At 43.9% G+C, this 22,102-nt stretch overlaps 1 protein-coding gene across 1 annotated transcript in view; it reads right to left on the reverse strand.

Annotated features, from left to right (window-relative positions):
• Positions 1-211: 211 nt before the first annotated feature.
• The window catches only part of GRXCR2 (glutaredoxin and cysteine rich domain containing 2), a 72,943-nt gene continuing 51,052 nt past the window's right edge, over positions 212-22,102 (reverse strand). The window contains exons 2-4 of the mRNA XM_066341698.1: positions 13,795-14,186; positions 8,071-8,298; positions 212-1,577 (exon numbers count right to left, since the gene is read on the reverse strand). Of these exons, the coding sequence (XP_066197795.1) occupies positions 1,395-1,577; positions 8,071-8,298; positions 13,795-14,130 (747 nt within the window). The 5' untranslated portion in view covers positions 14,131-14,186 and the 3' untranslated portion in view covers positions 212-1,394. The remainder of the gene's footprint in view (positions 1,578-8,070; positions 8,299-13,794; positions 14,187-22,102) is intronic.

Below are 22,102 nucleotides of genomic sequence, written 5' to 3' on the forward strand. Positions count from 1 at the left end.
AATACACTTAAAGGTCTCTCAACACCATTCCTGCCCCTGATATTCTGGAAAGAGTGGGAAAACACACACAGAGTCAGGAAATAGTTAAGTACAAAAGCAAAGGCAGGCAGAGCAGGTCTAGCATTCCCGCTAAGCGAGGGGAAGCAAGAATTGTCATGGCTCCGGAGAATATTTGAATCCTTTTATTAGAAGTATTTATATCACCTGAAAAGCATTCCATGGGTGAGTTATTTTAATAGCTGAATGTTCTAGGATAACAAACAAATCTTGAAAAAAATTAAGTTATGAAAATCCAAAAATTATCATAGAAAAGCAACGCAGTGCACCAGACAACAGTGTTTACAGTGTTATTATCAAGGGGAGTGGGCGTGGGGGCAAAAATTTCATTAACAAAAGCATTTTCCTAGTTTGACAATCCAACTTTAAGAGAAAAGAATTATCCTTAGTATGTGTCTTCAAAGACAGTAGACATATAATTGCTAAAAATCAGGCCTGGTTGCCTTTTCTTTTAGAGGTTTCGCATAAGACACCTAGAAAATACCCACAGCCTTTAATGAAGAGATAGTGGCTATATCTTAGACTTAAAATAGATTGATTATTTGGTAATAACTTCAGGGTTGGAAGAAGTCATATCACACACAAGTACGTAAGCACCAAATTTATCGTAAAAAGCTTTTACTTGGCTTGTATCCTCAGTAATATAGAGGCACGCAGAAATGTCTTATTTCATGTGGTCCTAAGAAGGAGCATTGTTGTCACCCACGTGAATATTACCCAAGGACGTCACACAGGAGGGGCTCGGGCCTATCTTCAGCACGGAGCGTGCGCCTGCTGTTCTGTTTTCAGTGGCCTCTTAGTGCATTCAGGATGCTGAACATCCTTTTCTTCTGCTGCTTAATTAAAAATTCAGTCTGACCAATGACGATTTGAAATGCATTATAAGCAACAGGAATTCAGCTCATCAGAAACCTGCCTTTTTCCATTCCTTTCTCACTGAGCAAGTTTGCAAATTAACTCCCCATCAGAAAACGACTCCCATCCTGCTGCCTGAAGTGTACATTTATTTTGTTTGCTAGCACAAGAACACTGAGCTAAATCAAGGGAGATACACATACACGTTCCTGGAAGGAGAATTTCAGAACCAGTTTCAAAGTCGACTCTTAACTCAAAAATGCTTCTGCCACTTAGACCCACATAGAGATGTCACCAGCCTCATGAAATGTCATCAAGTAATTGAATCATTTTTCTGTTTTTTTATTTTTATTTTTTTTTGCCAGTGGTGGAAGTGATCACAGATGCTGTGGCTTCTGCACTGGGAGAGGGAAGGCAGGGGACAGTTTATTAGAAATCACCTTAGAGAGGATGTGATAAAAGCAGACACACAAAGCCATGGGCTATTGATTGCAAATATGGCAAGGCTGCAGGCCATTCTCATTGCAAGCAGGGCACCGCAGGGCCCGATAGGACTCCTTAAATCTGTTGGCCAGCATCGAGAACTTGCTGCCGTGGCACAGAGAGCAGGTGGCACTGCCCGACCCTCGGCAGTGAAAACAGTTGTCATCTGGAAGCTCCCCTTCCTGCAAGAGATGGGTCAGGGTTTAGTTACAGCAGCAGTTCAAGTCCATGGGTCGCATGCAGGTCAAAATAATACCAGGCTGCCGCAAAGGCTGGGGCGGAATGGGAGGGAAATGCTTCCCACAAACGTCAATGAGAGGACTGGCCTGAGGCATGAAGCAGTCGCAGCAATGTTATCAAAGAGAGTTTCCCTGGTGGTCATCTCTAAGAGAGCGTCTGTGCTCCTGCTACTGTGCCTTGCACTCCACAACGATGTTCCTCATCGTCCTTGTCACAGTCTGACATGTTATTTCTGTATGTTCCATAAAGGCAAATACTTAGTTCTTCTTGTTACCAAATACTGAACATTTTCAGCACACCCGTAAGTGCCAGGCACTGTTCTAAGAACTTTCTTTCATTATCAATCCATCTAACCCCCACAACATCCCATGAGATAGTATAAGGATTATCATCTCTACGTTACAGATGGGGATGAGACAGTTGTCCCACAGCTTGGAAGAAGAAGAGGCAAGTGTTGATTTGAAACTGTTGAGCACCAGTTTATACTCCTATTGACTATATACAAAGTCCCTCATTAAAACTGTCCAAAGTAAGTGCTCAAGGAAGATTGTTTTGGCCTGACCAGGTGGTGGCACAGTGGATAGAGCGTCAGACTGGAATGCAGAGGACCGAGGCTTGAAACCCCAACGTCACTGCTTTAAGCGCAGGCTCATCTGATTTGAGCTTGAGCTTGAGCCCGAGGTCGCTGAGCAAGGTGTCAATCGCTCTGCTGTAGCCCCCTGGTCAAGGCATATATGAGAAAGCAATCAATGAACAACTAAGGTGCCACAACAAAGAATTGATGCTTCTCACCTCTCTCCCTGTCTATCTGTCCCTATCTGTCCCTCTCTCTGTCTCTGTCACACACACACACAAAAGGAAGATTATTTTGTGTGACTGAGAAACTAAGTGGATGAATGAATCAATGCTACAATGCTTAGAAGCTTGGTTCTGAATTCCTGCAGTAAGGGGCCCCAGGATTGTGAGCTCTGCTCCAGGAGCCTGGGACTGAGGCCTACCTCTGACATCAATTGTGTACCTTGGACAGTTCCCTCGACCTCTCTAAATCTCTATTTCTTTATCTCTGAAATGGGAGTGATAATGCTTGCATCTCTGAGTAGCTGGAACATGAGATAAGAGCGTATATGAAAAAATATATTACTTAGCATGTCATATGAGTCCTCTATAAGAGTTAGTTCACCTCTAAGCCTTCTAGTAAGTCTCCAGTCCTCGATCCCCACCCTCCAGAAAATGCCCCGTCTACTGCTGTGCTCAGCACATCTCAGGGAAACTGCAGTCTTCACACTCCTTTGGGAAGACCATGCATAGACTTGCAACCTTCCTAGAAATAAGGGGCAATACCGGATCTCTACCAGGTGTGTCCGGCACCAGGTCCTGTCCATTTCGCCTTCGAATCCATCCAGTACTTCCCACTGTACAGCCACATTCCTAGTCTGGACACCTCCCAACTCGGGCAGGAATCAGGGTGGGCGCCTGCCTCTGGATTTCTGGCTGTCCTCCCCACTGATGCCAAACTCACTAAGTTGCCTGCAGCTGTGATTGCCACATAGCCCTCAAGAAACCTTTCAATGAGCACCTGCCTTCCAGGTAAACTTCCGATTAAAACCCAATCTTCTGGGCTGACTTCAATGTTTTGTTACATCTTTTTTTTTTCAGGCTCTTGTCCTTAGGTCTCTCTCCAGCTGGCCTCCAGGAACCTTCCCCTCCCCTCCCCACCCAGCCAACTCCTCCTGCTGTCAATCGTCAGGAAGCCTTGCCCACCCACACCTCTGGACCAGAGGTCCCCAGGGCTGGACTGGCCCAAGCACCACAGATTCATACTCTACTGAAAGCCCCTGCTGACTAGACAGGAAGGGCTCTGAGCTGGTCCCTTTCACCATCACTTTCTGGACATCTAGTGCAGTGCCAGGAAAAATATTTGCTGGTAGCATATTTGCCACATGAATAAACAAATAAAACAATGATGTCTAGAGATCCCTTCCTATTGTTATAGTCTAGGACCTTTTTATAAAAACCACCCACTTTTGCAGTACTGGTCAACCTGGTCCCTCCTGCCCACTAGTGGGCCCTCCAGCTTTCATGGTGGGCGGTATTGGAGACCAGGTTGGGACCAGGTTGAGACCAGGTTGGGACCAGGGAGGGACCAGGTTGACCAGCACTGCAAAAGTGCACGGTTTTTATAAAAAGGTTCGCCATCACGGTTCTAGGAACTACCAACACAGCTGGAGTCCACTGGGGGGCTCCACCCAGCTAATTGGCTTTCTTTAAAACCTAATAATAAAAGTAATCTCTGAAAAGGGAGGCATTTGTTCTGAAAATAGCTCCATTGGGCTGCACTGTGCCGAGGAAGGTAATAAATGTTATTCATGGTGGATTTAGGGAATGGAAGTTATTATCCAACTGACAAAAACCTAAATTGTGTCTATGCACCCTTTTATTGCTATATTATTAACTGTCGCCATATTTTCATAATATTAACAAGGGAGAAATGTATTGTCTTTCCTTCAAATATTCAAAATAAGTATATTTGCCAAAATGTTCTTTTTTTTTTTTTTTTTCATTTTTCTGAAGCTGGAAACAGGGAGAGACAGTCAGACAGACTCCCGCATGCGCCCGACCGGGATCCACCCGGTACGCCCACCAGGGGCGACGCTCTGCCCACCAGGGGGCGATGCTCTGCCCATCCTGGGCGTCGCCATATTGCGACCAGAGCCACTCCGCCTGGGGCAGAGGCCAAGGAGCCATCCCCAGCGCCCGGGCCATCTTTGCTCCAATGGAGCCTTGGCTGCGGGAGGGGAAGAGAGAGACAGAGAGGAAAGCGCGGCGGAGGGGTGGAGAAGCAAATGGGCGCTTCTCCTGTGTGCCCTGGCCGGGAATCGAACCCAGGTCCTCTGCACGCTAGGCCGACGCTCTACCGCTGAGCCAACCGGCCAGGGCTGCCAAAATGTTCTTAAAGCAAATTGTCACCGTCCATTTTTTCTGCAAAATCTATGTTTCATGCTTTATACTTGATCCCAGGGAGATTTTAATGGTACAAGTCAAGGTTGTCCAAGAAAGGACAGTAAAATCCTGACCTAATGCTACGCCTGTGATACAAAAATTAGTTTGTACAGAATGCTGGGTCAGATATTGAAAGATTAATAAAATGACCTGGTGAGCCTGCTGTCAAGAACAAAACCAAACCATCAGCCAAATTCTATCAGGTGCGTTGGTGGGGCTCTTACCAGAGTTTCTGTACTTACCCTGGGTGACTGCTGTTTTTCAATTCCAACCACTCACCCTCAACATGATCATTTGATTATTTAATGATCAGATCAAGTGTTGACTGAGCCTCTACTCTATACAAGGCATGCAGGATATAAGCATCGTCTTCCATTTGCATCATTGTTGAAAATTCTTCTCAGAAAATATTTAGTAAGAGGCCTTAGAACACAGCTGTAGAGCAGAGCTTAGTTTCTAGAACCGATGAACCTCCCCAAACCACCTTGGATCAGCTCCAAGGCCGAGGAAAGGGACCTCAGCTTTCTTTGCAGATTCAAAGGCTCGTGTAGCCCTGAAGATGGTAACCAGCGCCAACGTGGAGGCTGCTTAGCCCGGCAGCTACGATCATGAGATTGGTAGTCAGCTGGGTGTGGGTTTGCCTATTGGCTCCAAAGATCTCTGACAAGTTACTCTATGTCTCTGAAATGGACCGTGGCACAGAAAGCACTAGGCATGGTGCCTGTCTACTCATGCGTCCTCAAGAAATGGTAGCTAATTGTACTATTATTCCTTTTTGTTCATTATGATTAGCTCAAAGGCAAGATCCCATGAAGCATAAAGGAGCCCGATGACTTATGGTCTTGAACCCACTGAACCCAGGGCCAGGTTTCCCCCTTCCGTGTTCCCACGCGGCTCAATTCAGTGATCCCTCTGCCTTTCTTTTATAGTCATCACAGAGGTTCCACCAGCCTGGCGGTCAGCCTTACCCTGCCCTTTCATCGAGGTCCCCACTGGGCCCCTATTCCACATAACACCACTGAGCCTCCTGGTCAGAAGGGGCTCCTCGTCATTCTTTGACCTTCTTTTCTCAAATACACTTGTCTGGGCATTTACTACGTGAGGAACTGGGCAAACAAACAGCAATTTAAAACAGAGTTTAAAGGACAGGTGAGTGAAGTATAACCTCTCACAGCAATTTTCCGCCGCACCCCTTGTCCTGGTGTTTGGCAGTACTGCTAAGAAACATGGCTTTCTCTAAATTGAATTTAGAGGTAATTGTCATATCTGGCCTGTTGTTGCTTTTTCATTCCAGGCTGCAGTGTGACCTGTACTTGAGCGTTTCTGGCTTTCTTCTGAAAATACATGCTCCTGCCAGTGAGGCTATAGTGTGAGGAAGAATAGAATGAATGAAAGTTCGAGTGGGGAGTGAACATTTGGGTGACAATGTTCAGTTGTCTGCCTGCTGCTATGCCACGTTCTGAATAGTGCTATCTAGAGAAGGCAGAGGCAGAATACATCTTACCAGGTGGCACTATGGTCCCAAATTTCAATATTCTTTTCATACACATTTAATATTTACTGAGCACCTATTATGCACCAGGCTCTATTCTGAGAGGCAATGGAACTAGTAATCTTACCCTCCAACATACACATGGCCCCCGCCTTCATGGAGACTGAATCTTACACAGTGAGAACAAGTGCTAATGAAATAATTATGCAAATAAATGGAGGGCTGCAACTGTGAGGAGGGATGTGGGTTCCCTGAGGGGTTCCTTCTTGGGAATTTTCTCCTCATGGAAGCCAGGGGAGACCCCTCTGAGGATGTGATGCCTCCACTAAGATCTCAGAGGCTGTAGGGGGTCTGGAGAACATTCTAGGCACAGGGAAGTTGCCTCTGGTAAGAAAAAGCAGAGAACACGAGGGGCAGCTAGACTGGCAGCACACCTGGGCAGAGAGAATGAAATGTGTAAAAGACGAGGCTGAAGAGACCAGGGGTGACCAGGCCACACAGCACTTTCCAGGAAAAGGTAGAGGTTTGGGTTTTAACCCAGGTGAAGAGACGCCATGGACAGTTTTGGGTGGGGGGAGGGGGAAAGGTGACGAAGGGATGACATGATCAGGTTTGCATATCAAAACTATCTTATGAGTGTGAGATCCGGTTAGAAAGAGACATGAGTAGCCTGACCTGTGGTGGTGCAGTGGATAAAGCATTGACCTGGCACATTGAGGTTGCTGGTTCAAAACCCAAGCTTGTCTGGTCAAGGCACATATGGGAGTTGATGCTTCCTGTTCCTCCCCCCCCTTTCTCGCTCTCTCTCTCTCTCTCTCTCTCCCCTCTCTAAAAAATGAATAAATAAATTAATTAATTAAAAAAAAATAAAGAGACATGAGTAGTTGTGAACAGAACTTTTAACAAGAGTCCTCTGCTGGAGTCTGGTCATGACCCTCTTATTTTTGTCTCCTCACCCCTTCCAAGGTGGGACATCACTCAAGTGCAAGGAAACCCTTGGCCCACTTTGTCCCACAAACCAGCGGGAGGTGAGAGTGAGCCCCACAGAAAGCTTCCAGTCTCAAAAGATGGAATCTAAAGAGAACGCAAGCACTTCTGCTGCTCTCCGAGCTTTGACTCTCTTCACTTCATCCAAATCGCTTTCCCCGCCCCCAGCCCCACACTGTGGACCAGTGAGTATTGTCAGTCTCCTCCTCATCGGAGCAGGTCTGAGCAGTGGCTCCCAAGGTGGGGCGTGCACACCACTGAGAGGTGTGGGAAGAAAAACACTTGAACTATTTATATTTTTATCTAAAGAAGGCAAGAAAGTAAGCTTCAATAGTATTGCCAAGAAAAATTGTTATATTCAGTTTTAATAAACTTGTGGACAATGGCACCCTCACTAAGATAGGCAGTCACTAGAAAAATGTACCCAAGGGACCCTGGAATAAGCGTGATGTAAAGTGACCCCACTTTACATAAAGTGACAAAGGTGCCCCGGCTCATTCATTCACTTTCAGCGTATTGTGACATTCTGGTGCCTGGTCTAGTGGATTTACAAAGACCCCAGCTTTATTAGATCTCTTCAAGGACACTGTGGGTTGAGGATAACACCCGGAATAGAAGCACAAGCAAACTCATGAGAAAAGGACAGAGCTCATTTTTCCATCTCTGCAGCAAGATGTTCTAAGCCACGCTGTGAAGTGAAAACAATAGATACTTAATCAGATCTCAAAAGAAATCATCAGAAAGTTAAAATTAGGAGTGTCTGAAATGTGGACTTATAACAATTATTGCTAACAGTGTACCATTAAAGTATAATAGGTCCATTAACATCTTTCATATTTAGACACCTTAGGTAGTCACATGTGACATTTTTTACTTAAGTAGCGTACAACTCAGACAATATGGAGACCACTGCAGTAGGGCCGCTCCAAGGGGACATGTGAGCCGCTCGGACGCACCTGTGGGTACTGGTTGTGGGAGAACCTGTTTTCGGTCCCTGCCAAGGGCCCGTGGTTCTGGTCGTTGTCACCATAGAGTTCTTCTTTGGTCATCAGAGACTCTTCCTCAATCTCCCCTTCCTTCTGGAGAATTTTCCTCATGAAGTCTCTCTTGTCCATTGGGGTTCGAATGATTTTCAGGTTATTCGTGTAGATGATTATCTTTCCAAAATCTATAATGGGTGGGGACTAGAGAAATGGAGAATGAGCATGGAACCTCCACCAACAGTCACCAAATAAACGCAGGGCTGCCAAACCTACCCACATCCAAGGAAATAGGAGAGGAGAAACTTCTACTTTCCAGCACCAGTGATCCCATCAGACCACAAAGCTCCAGTCCATGTCTGGTTTTCCTGTTGACAACATCTCCCTTTCTCCTGTTGACAGTAACCAACCAAAGCTGAACTAGTCATATAACTAGAACGTCAGACTCTGTAGGGTAAGATGCAGGGTGCCCACTTCAACCACGTACCACAGCCACTGGTGCAGAGCCCTGCACAATGGTGCTTAATAAGTGCAAAGGAATACTACTTTTCAATATATATCACTCTAAAACTTTTTCTACGCATAAACAATAATAATAGTAGATATAATTTATTGAGCATATTATTATTATTATTATTATTATTGAGTCAGGCATTGTGCTAAGCATTTTACAAGCATTACCTCACTTCTCCCCTGAACTTGGCTGAGGTAGATGCTATGATTTCCAAATTCTACAGCTGAAGAGATCAAGTCTCAGTGGGGTCAAGTGCCTCTCAAGGTGACAAAGTTATGCAGGGTCTGTGGCTGGAATTCGAACCCAACTCTGTCTCATTCTGAAGTCTATATCCTTAACACCTATACTAAATTATTCACAAGCACCTTCCCCCCAAATATAAGATCATTATATTTATTTACAAATTTATATGTATTCTGTTGTATCTTGCTGAAAATCTGTTGGTGTCCATACATATACTTTTAGAGCATCATTATTAAGAGCTTATGTACCCTGGCTTGGATTTTTCATGTGTATTTTAATCATCCACATAGGAATAATTTGGACAATACCACAATGCAGTAGAGAAGCAGAGGGATTACTCAACTAAGAACACGTGTTTCTTCCCAGAGCCAGGACAGCCCGCAGGAAAACAACATTGGATCCCGATCCTACTGTTCACCACTGTGACACCCAGGAGAGTCATCTGGCCTCTCAGAACCTCAGTTTGCTCATCTGTAAACGGGTTGCCACCTAGCTGCTAGGCACTAACTACCACAGACTATTTAAACATAGAAATACTTTGACACTGGGATGTAAACAGGGGCTGTCCTGAGATTCCCAAGCGCTTTCCTGTTGCCCCAGCCTCTCTTCAGGGTGCCACTAACATCTCCAAGACCAGGAACATAAAAGTGAAGACTTAGGACCTCTGGTGTTAGGACTCTGTTCCAACACTCTGCTGGCTTCTGGGGCAATTAAGCAATGAAACATTTGCCTCTCCTCCCTGAGGCTACTTATATCATCTCCCAGGGGTGCAGGTGCTAGGAGGAATATATAAAATGGAGTGTGCACAAGCTGAAGACACTATGCCAAGGGTAGGCGTTGTTACTGCTGTTATTAAACACTGTTCTCTTAGGAGTGCCGGCACAGTCCTGCTACACAGCTCCGTGCTTCGGCAGGAAATACTCGGCCTGCTCTTCTAGAGCTGCATCAACCGAATCTTGTTAGATGCTGCACATAGGCAGTCTCAGCCCAGCGGGAGCGGGACTGCAATAGTCAGGTCCCCTTCCTTGAAACATCCATGGAGTTTTCAATAATTATTGATGAAGCTACAAACTTCCTACCTGGCCCTGTTTTCCCTCCCTCTCCTCTAGGGATCGTGTGGCAGGTTCCATTTCCTACTGTTTGATGCATGCGGGGTTCCTGTTTCACACTCTGGACTATCAGTTTCTGAACATCAGGAGATAAAGATGGTGGCACCTTTGGAAGGTTCCATGTCCACTTCCAGTAATAACTGAAGAGGTTCAGTTACCAGGGAGGTTTTTTGTTTTTGTTTTTGTTTTTTTTTGCATCTACAGCTGGGTTATTTTTGTTGTTGTTTTCCAAAGCAAAAGTCTCAATATACTTTAAAAACCCTGTGGTCATCTGGTTCAACATCCTGCCTCGAAGCTGGTCAATATCTGAGACACCTAGGAGAGCTAATTTATTTTTAATGCATTCCAAAGATGGACAACCCCAAATCACCCTTAAGGTGTGTTTAAGTTTCAGTCACCCTGACGGCCAAGTTCTTCCATGTGTCTAAGGAAACTCTCCGGGTGTAACTAAACTGCACATTATCTGGTTACATCCAATGGCCTGTGAGGAATGCCTACCCTTACATTATAGAGGGCCAGGATGGAGCCAGGAATTTCTGTTTCCTTCCATCGTGCCGAGAATGGTCATCTGTGTGATTGAGCTTCATAATACACTGATATCCTTGGCAACGTGCCCAGGTTGCCATTCAGTCACCATGAGACCCCTCCATGGCTCTGTGTCTAAATGCAGAGACCCCATACTGGGTACTAGAAACTCAGTGGGCTTTGGAGGTAGGCAGACCTGAGTTCAAATTTTATCCAAATAGCATTTGAGAGCTGTGTGAGATGTGCAAATTATTGAACCCTTAGGAACTTCTGTTTTTTTCCAATTTGTAAAATTCTTTCTCAGAGAATTATTGTAAAGATAGAATTTACATATTCTGTATCAGGTGGGTGTTTAGTAAATCGTACTTCTCTTCCTTTTCCTTCCATTTTTTTATGTATCTTCCATCAGCTTCAATTCCATAAAATATTTGATTGCTTATAACCACTTTCTCTATCCATCACATAATAATTTTAAAAGACTCAATATGTCTTTCACAAGAACCTGGTCACAAGGGTAGGTAACATTTACTGAGCTCAGACAACGTGCCAGGGTCAATGCTAAGTTCTTAAGTATTAGCTCTTTTTAATCACCACCACAATCTTTGTAAGCAGGTACTTCTGTTACTGTCATATCGCAGATTATGACATTGAAGGTCAGCATGGTTAAGTGGCTGGCCCAAGCTCACACAGGTAAGTGGTAAAATGGACATCAAGCCCAGGTTTAACTGACCTCACAGCCCTTGTTTAAAATATAAATATATATATATATATACATATATATATATAAGTTTTAATGTGGTAAATGTACATAACATAAAATAACCATTTTAGGCATTTCTAAGCGTACAATTCAGTGGAATTAGCTTTCACATTGTTGTATAACTGTCATCATCATCCATCTCCAAAACTTTTTCTTATTCCCAAAATAAAAGTCTGTCGCCATTTAACACTCACTCCCCATATTCCCTCCCCCAGCCCCTGGCAACCACCATTCTACCTTCTGTCTCTAAATCTGACTGCTCATATACATGGAATCACACAACTGTCCTCTTGTGACTTATTTTACTTAGCATAACGTCTTCAGATTTCATCCATGTTGTAGCATGTGTCAGAATTTCCTTCTTTTTAAAGATTGAATAATATCCCATTACATGTATCAATATAGATAACATTTTGTTTGTTCATTCATCTACTGATGGATATTTGGGTTGTTTTCACCTTTGGGCAATTGTGAATAAAGCTGTTATAAACCTAGGTATAAAGATATCTGTTCAAGTTCAGAGCCTTTACTTTTAATTATTGTGCTTAACAATTACCCAGGGTTGACTTATAGCCAATATCAACTAAGGGCTATTTTACAATTGGGTTCACTATTGAAAAATCATGACTTACCAGCTCTCAGTTTCTTTTTTTCCATAACTACCACATTGACAGCCTATTTCAGTGGATGCAGGTGTGTGAATCCTTCCTGACCATTTGCATACCTAGAGGCTGGCTAGATTGGGATGTGGCATTTGATCAGGCAACAAAGAAAACAAGGATAACTGGACCAAGCAGGAATCTAACCCTGAAATATGGCCTCTGGAGTCTGTTGTTTAAATCAACTGAGCTATCCTGCCATGAAGACTCAGACTTCTGGTTTTATAAATCCATGCTTAATCATCTGGTTTTATAAATCCATGCTTAATCATACATTTGCGTGAATGCCAAGTTGGACATACTGACTTATGAAGATCAAGTAGTCCAATATTATCTACTGTGGCCTTATGCAAGGTATTGTATAAATTACAACTTTTGTAAATTCCACATCTACAAATAAGATTTAGGTAAGAGATGCTATAAGCACAAACAGCTAAGTACCTAGGACATAATAAGCACTCGATAAATGGTAACTATTATTATTATCATCAACATTTTAAGTAGTGATCGTATTCTCTGAAAGGGAATATTCCATAGGGCAAAAAGCATGGGGAATCAGGAGACCTGGGCTCTTATTCTGACTCTGCACCTATAATATTGGGTGAGTCCCTTAGCAATGTGGCACTCAGTGTTTCTCATCTGCAAAATGGGAATGATCATACCTGGCTTTTCCCTCAAGGCTGTGGTGAAGACCTAATGTCATAGTATGTAATAGTGCTTAGCAAGGCATAAGCCACTCCAGTAACATGAGGGGCTGTTCATTCCAGCCCCCTTTAATACCAAATAATAATAATAATAATAATAATAATAATAATAAATTTAAAAACCCTCGTGTTATCTTTGATAAATGTGGACATGCCCATAATTATACTTTTATCTGTGCTAGCAAGGCCAATATATTCTTCTGCTTTAGATATATTATTTGTTCCGTTGGGAAACTACCAAAAAAAAATGATTAGAGAGTAATTATCTGAGTTTCACACTTCAAAGATGAGTACAAATCCTGACGCGCTATTCATTAATAACCTGGTACATTATGCAATTGTAGTTAATCTCTCTTTTTTTTTTAAGAAAACATATTCATAGTCCCACTGGCAGAGAGCATGTACATATCTCCTATTTGAGTTTGGAAATCCGTGACTACTTTTCCAGGCTCTTTTAACTTAAAAAAAAAAAAAAAAATCATGTATGGGCTTTTGATTATCCATGGTACTAGAGAAGATAATTGAAATTCACAAGTAAAATGCATGTTTCAAATGAACCAGCAGCATAAACTTCTGCCCCATGTAACATTCCTTCCGGTTGATCTACTTTTCACCATCTCTTCCCAGGACTCCACCTACCCCGTATTCATGCTAATGAGGATTGCAAAGGCAAGATAAATAAACTAACCGGCAGACAGGTATTTTTAAAAAGCAGGCAGCAAGAGGGAGACAGCAGGGGGGGAAAAATAAGACATGAATAAACCACAAGCTGAATAACTGCCTGGAGTAAAATGAGCACCTTCAAACACTTCGCTCTTTCAGGAAATAGGACAACTCGTTGCTGCATCATTTTCTAATATGTCAGCCAGGCGACCTGAAAACCAGTGCACCTCTATTTAATTCACTTACTGAGATAACCCAGCCGAAGACCCAGTGACAATTTTTTTTCCCCTGGATAGAATTTGAATACTATCCCATGCTTATTGCACTTTCCAATAAGCAGTCATCAAGCATGTTATTTTTGTCCCAGAAATATTATTCTGAGAGCAACTTCTCATTTGGTGCACCTACAACCTATAGCCCTGGCTTGTACCGGAGTGTGAGCATGATACAAATTTGAAACGTTTAGGTGTTTCTCTCCGCACACTGTAGTCCTTAAAGCGTATACACCATGCGCAATACCAACCTTATGGTCATTTGCCTTGTAATCGTTGAAGAAAGGCTGGCTGCCCGCCAAGGTATAGGCATTGCCCTCTCTAAACACGCTGATCCTCTGAGCAGTCAGCTTAGGGGAGTATGGTCGGGGTTTGGGGGCTTCCCCAGACCCATAAACACCATCCATTGGTTCAAGGGACTCTTGGAGAAAACTGTGAGGGTATTCCTCCTTTGGCGATTCTAATTCCTGCCCATCCTCAAAGACCTGCTTCAACACTCGGCCACTGTAGGAGGAAGAGATTTTAAAGCGTACTTTCCGGGGTTTGCCGTCACTCTTCTGGCTCGGCTTCTTCTCGGGGTCCTCCATCAGCAGGTTTCCCTCGGCGCCGTCGGGCTTCGCTGGAGCCGGTGAAGCTTGGGGCTCTGAGAAAAAGGCACTTTATTTTCTCTCCTCCTGCGTATAATTAATTCAAGTCGCTGCTGGGATGTGCTCGGTTTACAGCAACTGACACCCGCACATTAAATATTGATAGACCCTCATGCAAAGGCAGGCGACTCGGGCTTTATGGAGTGGAGAGAGCCTAAGACAAGATTGGGTCCCCACTGAATCCCAAACTCACCCAGAACTTCGCCCCGACCCTGGCTTTTCTTAACAGGAGCCTGAGTAGGTTTATTTAGACTGAACAAGTACCAGCTCAATAAGGATCAGTTACTCAACCAGTTAGCAAATGTCCTGCTCTCCTTACCAACAGCTTTGACCTAATAAGCATTCAATAAATGCCAGAGATTTTTACATGCAATATCTTACCTCGTCCTCACAACAACCCTGCAATGAATGTATTATTGTCCCTGATTTACAAATGGGGTAAGCAGTTCCCCCATTTATCCACTGTATTCTAGCAAAGGCAGTACCAGGGCAGGGATTGATTCAGATTCGGTTCTCTCCGACTCCCAAACCCAGGGCCAGTCTACCAAGTCAGAAGTTTTCAAACTGTGTCTCATGGAATCCTAGAGAAGAGGAAGCCCCCGGTCCTGGAGCTGGGCCCTCGGCCTCCGTGTTTACCCAGACCACTCCCACTTTATATCCATTGTATATAGGCAGTTTTGTGCATGTCAATTATACTTCAATAAGTATTTTTTGTTGTTGTTTTTAAAAGACAAAAGAAAGGGAAAAAAGGATTTGCAAGCACAGCACTCACCCGTTGCCTAGGTGCTGGCTGTGCCCAACACGGCGGGACAGCCGCTGGGATGAGTGTCGGGGAAGCCTGACGCGGGCCTGAGAATGACAGTACTACAAGCTGGTTTAGGAAACAGCGCTAACACATGGGAAACAGCCCCCTGCTTAGGGAGCAAACTCTCCTCTGCCGACTCCCAGAATAGCTATTCTGGGAAAAGAGCAGAATAGGACGGGAAGGAGGGGTCATGGGTGGGGCAGATGAAGCCTTGTAAACACAGGCCCCTGGGTTGGGTCTAAAAGGATGGGCTGGGTTTGAAGAGCTAGAGCGGTGGGGGTTGAACTTCCCACCCTGTCTTTGCTAACGACATCATCGACTTCATTGCCCAGGCGGACTTCTCTCCTGGGTACTCCGTACTCTGGCAGCCACGCCCAGGAATTCTACCACCACTGTCTCCACTCATCCACCCAAGGTCAAGGCCTCACCACTTCTCTTTTCAAAGTTGCAGCAGCCTCCTAATGACTTTCCCTCTCATCCACAGTCTGGTCCCCACCTTCAGGCCAGAGCCAGGTTTCCAAAGCACAAGTCTGCAAATGTCACTCTCTTGCATAGAAGGTCCTAACCCTTCCTTTCTGTAGGCAAGGGTCCTCAGAACCCAACCCCACCTTCCTTTCCAGCCTTGTCCACTTACTCCTCCCGGCACACCCACACCGACCAGCTCGCCTTTTCTCAACCCCCCGCCCGTTTCTGTCTCTCACCCAGGACTCTGTTTCCTGATTGAAATGTCAAACTTCCCCTCCTCCTTGAAGTCACACCTCAAATGTCACTGCTTCCAGAAAGCCTCCCTACCTGCCCCAGGGAGAGTGCCATGGGGCTGGGACCTGCTCTGTGAAGTGCTTGTTGTCTTCTTTACCTGGATTCCTGTGGTCCCCTCCGCTAAAGCGGGAGCGCCTTCTAATCAGAGCTGTCTTTACCATCTCTCTACCCCAGGATTTACCGAAGGGCCTGGGACCTCAGAGAACTCCGGTCAGAATCATTGAATGAATGAGTTTCAAGTGAGAGAAATCAAATAAATAAAACTTTTAAAAGTAAAGTTAAGCATAATCTGTGGACATTAGTAAAGAGGTCTAGTAGAATCAGAAAGTCATCAAGAAAAATACATTTCTACGAAGGAGGGGTTTCACAGTGAGAAGGCCCGCCGTGTGATCAATACAAAGAGTAGGCTAAACACATAGACAGAGAAACAGTACCTTTAAAAAAGAAAAAAATTAGCCCTGATGTGGTAGCTCAGTCAGTTGGAGTGTTGTCCCAGTACACCACGGTTGTGGGTTCAATCCCCAGTCAGGGCACACACATCAGTCCATGGATGCATAAATAAGTGGGACAATAAATCAATCTCTCTCTGTCTCTCCCTCAAGTCAATAAAAAATTGTTTTTAAAAGATAGATATGCTCTTCCTAACATCAGAAGATACATTTCTCTCTAGGTTCCCTGGGAGGCAGGGCTGGCCCCGCTGTACCACGCATGGTTTACAGAGGCTGGGACATGGACCCCTCAGGCCTTAGGACCGGCACGTGCGGCCCCGCTTCCAGGCAGTCACCTCTGACTGCATCACCCTCATCATTTACTCCAGTGTACAGAACAAATATCATGATTTTCTGTGTCACACCATGAAAAAGATTGAGAAGCCCTGAAGAGAGGAACGTTTTCTTCTATTCACCCCAGGAAACAGGTATGAATAAATGACCAGTCGCCTGTCTTCATCTGGAAGGATCAGTGAGCTGACTTCCACAGCTATGTGTCAAATAGGCATTGTCAATTGCCCAGGAAATGAACACCATTAACAAAGGTAGCCTGTCAGAAGGGTGGACTTCAACCAGAGCCTTGGCATTGATGCATCTGCACAATCATGCTTCTGCCACCTGGAAGATTGTTAAGTTAAAAGTAGGTTAGAAATACCGACACAATTGAGTGAAACGGGATCCTGACAATGAAAAAAGAATCATTTAATTATGTGAAGAAATCAAAAGCTGGAAATGAGTTTTTCCAAGTCGCACTTGTTCTATACTTTTTTAAGGCTTGTCCAATGTTCACAACAGACTTTGAGTGAACCAGACAAAAAACATGGGAAGCTTGGAAAGAATCATGCTTACTTGATAATTTTTAGATGTTTTCAGAACAGTCACAACTTACACATTTCCGGACAGAGGATAAAATTGATACATTGAACAATTTTGGGTGTCCTACAGAAAAACCTTTAAAATGTCCCTATCTTTGAACCTTACTAAGGAAGAAAATAACAGCATAAGTCAGAAGAAATAATGTCAAAACATTAACATTGATTGCCAGTGGGTGAAAGGTTCTGAACAATTTTTTTCTTTCTTAGTTTCATTATATTTTAATTGTCTAAGATAAACTTATCTTACTTTGATAATCAGGGTAAAAATAAATTTAAAAAAAATCCATTCCTTTCAACCCAATAATCTTTCTTAAAGAAATTTTATTTTTTCAATTTTAAGAGTTCGTTTGGGCAACAAAATCAATTCAAATTGGGCGGCTCCAAACCGGAAGTGGTTAGGAGAGCTCCCCCAGCAGGAGCTTGGGGAGAGACCTTTATAGAGAAAAAGGGGGAGCAAAGTATGGAAATTACTGATTGGCTGTAGTGCAAAGCCTAGTTGCTGTTTGTGATTGGCTGTCCTTAGCATTCTGATTTTGTAACAGGTCTAGATTTGGGTATGCCAAAATCAAAACTTTTAGAATTTGGTAGATCACCATGGCATGAGACCCACATAAGTTTAATGGCTTCCTTCTTTAATATTTACCGTATTTTTCGCTCCATAAGACACATTTTTCTTCCCCCAAAAGTGGAGGCGGAAATGGCCATGCATCTCGTGGAGCGAATGTTCCTTTTTTTTAGCTGCTGCAGGGCGCTAGGCCAGTAAACATATGTAGAATGAGCTCCAGTGGGAGCGTAATTTAACCTGCCAGGGTGGCATGTGGAACCCTGGCATCTGCTGAGTGATCTCCTAGTCTGGTTTCCACGGTTGCATGCAGGGCAGGAGAGAAGGCGAGCGACAACGTTGTGTGGGCACATTCACCTGGCATCACCGAGGGCAGACGTGAGAGGCTCACTGCAGCGGTGGAGGACTGCGCTGCAGCTGCTGGAGCTCTGTGTGACGTGCTGGCGTCACTTCCTGCTCTATTAGTGCTTGGCCAGTTTGGAGCACATATTAGCGAAACCGCAAAAAAAAAACTTTAAAGAAGTGAAGACTCATCTAGCTGTAATTCCTGGGGTCTTACCAGCTAGTTACAACCTCTCGACGTTTCCATCAACAAACCGTTTAAAGTCTTTATGTGAGAAGAGGACAACAAATGGATGGTTGCTGGTAATCATGATCTGACACCAGCTGGATGAATGAAAAGACCCACTATCACTCACATTTGTGGAATGGGTGAAAGCATCATGGCCATTAGTGAAGAATGAAATCGTGGTATGGTCATTCAAACAAAGTGGTATTAGCAATGACTTAGACCTATGGCTAGCGAGCCAGATGTGGCTCTTTTGATGGCTGCATCTGGCTCACAGACAAATCTTTAATAAAAAAAATAATAATATTAAAAATATAAAACATTCTCATGTATTACAATCCATTCATTTCCTACCGTTCATGTTCACGGTTGCAGATGGCTGGAGCCAATCACAGCTGTCCTCCGGGACAACACTAAATTTTTATTGGATAATGCATAATGTACATGGGTCGTTGTGAGGTCAGGAAGTAAACTTCCCTTCTTTTAATCAAGTAGTCAGCTAGCTAATTGCAGAAACCCTTTAAACAAAGAAGATGGCTAAAAGAAAAAAAGATGAGGAGTATCATACTTTTCAGCAGGAATGGACAGAGGAATTCGCCTTTGCGGAGAGAGCAGATTCTGCAATGTGTCTAATATGCAATGATAAAATTGCATTGATGAAACAGTCAAATATAAACCGGCACTTCAACACACACCATACTACTTTTGCATTGAAATATCCAGCAGGGGACAGCAGGAAGAAAGCATGTCAAGAGCTACAGTGCAGAGTGCAAGCTAGTCAGCAGCAACTCCGTGTTTGGGCCCAATAAGGTGACTGGAATTCGGCTAGCTTTGCTGGTGCTTTAGCAATTGTGAAAAACGGAAAGCCATTCACAGATGGGGAGTATGCCAAAACATTCATGCTTGATGTTGCCAATGAACTTTTTGATGACTTTTTGGATAAAGAAAAGATAATCAAACAAATAAAAGTCATGCCTCTGTCAGCAAAAACTGTTCACGATCATATCATCATAATGGCAAATCAAATTGAGGCAACACAAGTGAAGGACATAAATGCAGCACCATTCTTTTCTCTCACTTTGGATGAGTCAACAGACGTAAGACATTTATCCCAGTTCAGCGTGATTGCAAGGTATGCTGTCCGTGACACACTACATGAGGAAAGTCTTACTGTTTTGCCTATGAAAGAGACACAAGAGGGGAGGATTTATTCAAGTCTTTCACTAAGTTCACTAAAGAAAAAATCTACTGATGGATAAACTTATTTCTGTGTGTACTGATGGTGCTCAGTGCATGGTGGGGAAAAACAGGATTCGTAGTGCTTCTTCGTGAACATGAAAAGAGACCCATCCTAAGTTTTCACTGCATCCTACATCAGGAGGCGCTTTGTGCTCAGATGTGGGCAAGCAGCTTGGTGAGGTGATGTCACTGGTCATTGGGGTGGTCAACTTTATTGTTGCCTGAGCTTTAAATGATCGCCAGTTTAAAACACTGCTGGATGAAGTTGGGAATAATTATCCTGGTCTGCTTCTGTACAGCAATGTGCGTCGGTTGTCAAGAGGGAAGGTGCTCAGCCATTTTGTGGCTTGTCTGAGCGAAATCTGGACTTTTCTTGAAATGAAAAACATCAAGTATCCTGAGTTAGCTAACACTGAGTGGCTACTGAAGTTCTACTATCTCGTGAACATGACTGAACATCTGAATCAGCTCAATGTGAAAATGCAAGGCATTGGAAATACAGTCTTATCCCTTCAACAAGCAGTATTTGCATTTGAAAACAAGCTGGAACTCTTCATCGCAGACATTGAAACAGGTCATTTACTACTCTTTGAAAAATTGGGAGAGTTTAAAGATACATGCACAGCAAGTGACCCAGCTCAACATCTTGATCTCTAGCAGCTAGCGGGCTTCACATCTAATCTCCTGCAGTCATTCAAAGCATGCTTTAAAGAATTTCATGAGCACACTCATCTTTTTAAGTTCATCACCCATCCACACGAGTGTGCAGTGGACAGTGCCGACCTGAGTTACATCTCCGGTGTCTCCATTAGAGATTCTGAGCTACAAGCTGCTGACCTGAAGGCCTCAGACATGTGGGTGAATAAGTTCAAGTCACTGAATAAAGATTTGGAAAGACTTGTACGACAGCAAGTAGAGTGAGCAAACACACATGGGGAGAAATGAAAAAACTTCAACCCACGGACCAGCTGATTGTCAAAACTTGGAACATGCTTCTCATCACATACCACACACCACAGCATGTGAGTATTGCTGTACTGACAATGTTTGGCTCTCTGTATGCATGTGAGCAGTCTTTCTCACATCTAAAGAACATTAAGACCAATCTACGATCACGTTTAATGGATGGAATTCTCAATGCCTTCATGAAGCTTAACCTCACCACATATCAATCAGACTACAAAGTCATCAGCAAAACCATGCAGCATCAGAAGTCACATTAATGGTAAGAAGTACTTTATTCATCATCAGTTAGCAACAGCATAACAATGTTATTAAAAAGAATTCAGAGACTTATTATACTTTAAAAGTGTTGGTCTTACATAAAATGCACACATTTACTTGTACAGTGTGTCCGTAAAGTCATGGTGCACTTTTGACTGGTCACAGGAAAGCAACAAAAGACAATAGAAATGTGAAATCTGCACCAAATAAAAGGAAAGCCCTCCCAGTTTCTGTAGGATGATGTGGCAGCATGTGCACATGCGCAGATGATGATGTAACACCGTGTATACAGTGGAGCAGCCCACGGCCATGCCAGTCGAGATGTGGATGGTACAGAGGAAAGTTCAGTGTGTTCTGTGGCTCACTAAATTCAAATCCGTGACCAAAGTGCAACGTGAATATCGGCATGTTTATAACAAAGTGCCATCACATAGGAATAACATTACTCAGTGGGATAAGCAGTTGAAGGAAACCAGCAGTTTGGTAGAGAAACCCCATTCTGGTAGGCCATCAGTCAGTGACGAGTCTGTAGAGGCTATATGGGATAGCTACCTAAGGAGCCCTAAAAAATCTGTGCATGAGCCCACATCGAACTGCACTAAATAAGTATGAAACCAAGAAAGTTTTCCTTTTATTTGGTGCAGATTTCACATTTCTATTGTCTTTTGTCGCTTTCCTGTGAGCGGTCAAAAGTGCACCATGACTTTATGGACACACTATATTTAGTGTTAAACATATTTGATGCCTCTCACTGACTTACATTTTAAAATATGTGACGTTCATGGCTCTCTCAGCCAAAAAGTTTCCTGACCCGACTTAGACAGCACTAAAGATGGTATCATATATGAAAATAGCAAAGAAAGTGATACCAGTGATTGTGAGCAACTGAGCTTCTTAAATTCTGACACTAGCAATGATGAGTTCCTGGGGTTCCCGGACAACTAGAAGAGTATTTGAACATTAAAGTCTCTTCTCATTTGTTAATAACAGTGCTAATGGTTGTTAATACTGCTGTTGAGGCTCTGGCCGGTTGGCTCAGTGGTAGAGCGTCGGCCTGGCATGCAGGAGTTCCGGGTTCAATCTCCGGCCAGGGCACACAGGAGAAGCGCCCATCTGCTTCTCCACCCCTCCCCCTCTCCTTCCTCTCTGTCTCTCTCTTCCCCTTCCGCAGCCGAGGCTCCACTGGAGCAAAGATGGCCCAGGCGCTGGGGATGGCTCTGTGGCCTCTGCCTCAAGTGCTAGAATGGCTCTGGATGCAACAGAGAGATGCCCCAGATGGGCAGAGCATCACCCCCTGGGGGGCGTGCCAGGTGGATCCCGGTCGGGCGCATGCGGGAGTCTGTCTGACTGCCTCCCCGTTTCCTGCTTTGGAAAAATGAAAAAAAAAATACT

This window comes from Saccopteryx leptura, chromosome 6 (assembly GCF_036850995.1).
Source record: "Saccopteryx leptura isolate mSacLep1 chromosome 6, mSacLep1_pri_phased_curated, whole genome shotgun sequence".
Taxonomy (NCBI): Eukaryota; Metazoa; Chordata; class Mammalia; order Chiroptera; family Emballonuridae; genus Saccopteryx; species Saccopteryx leptura.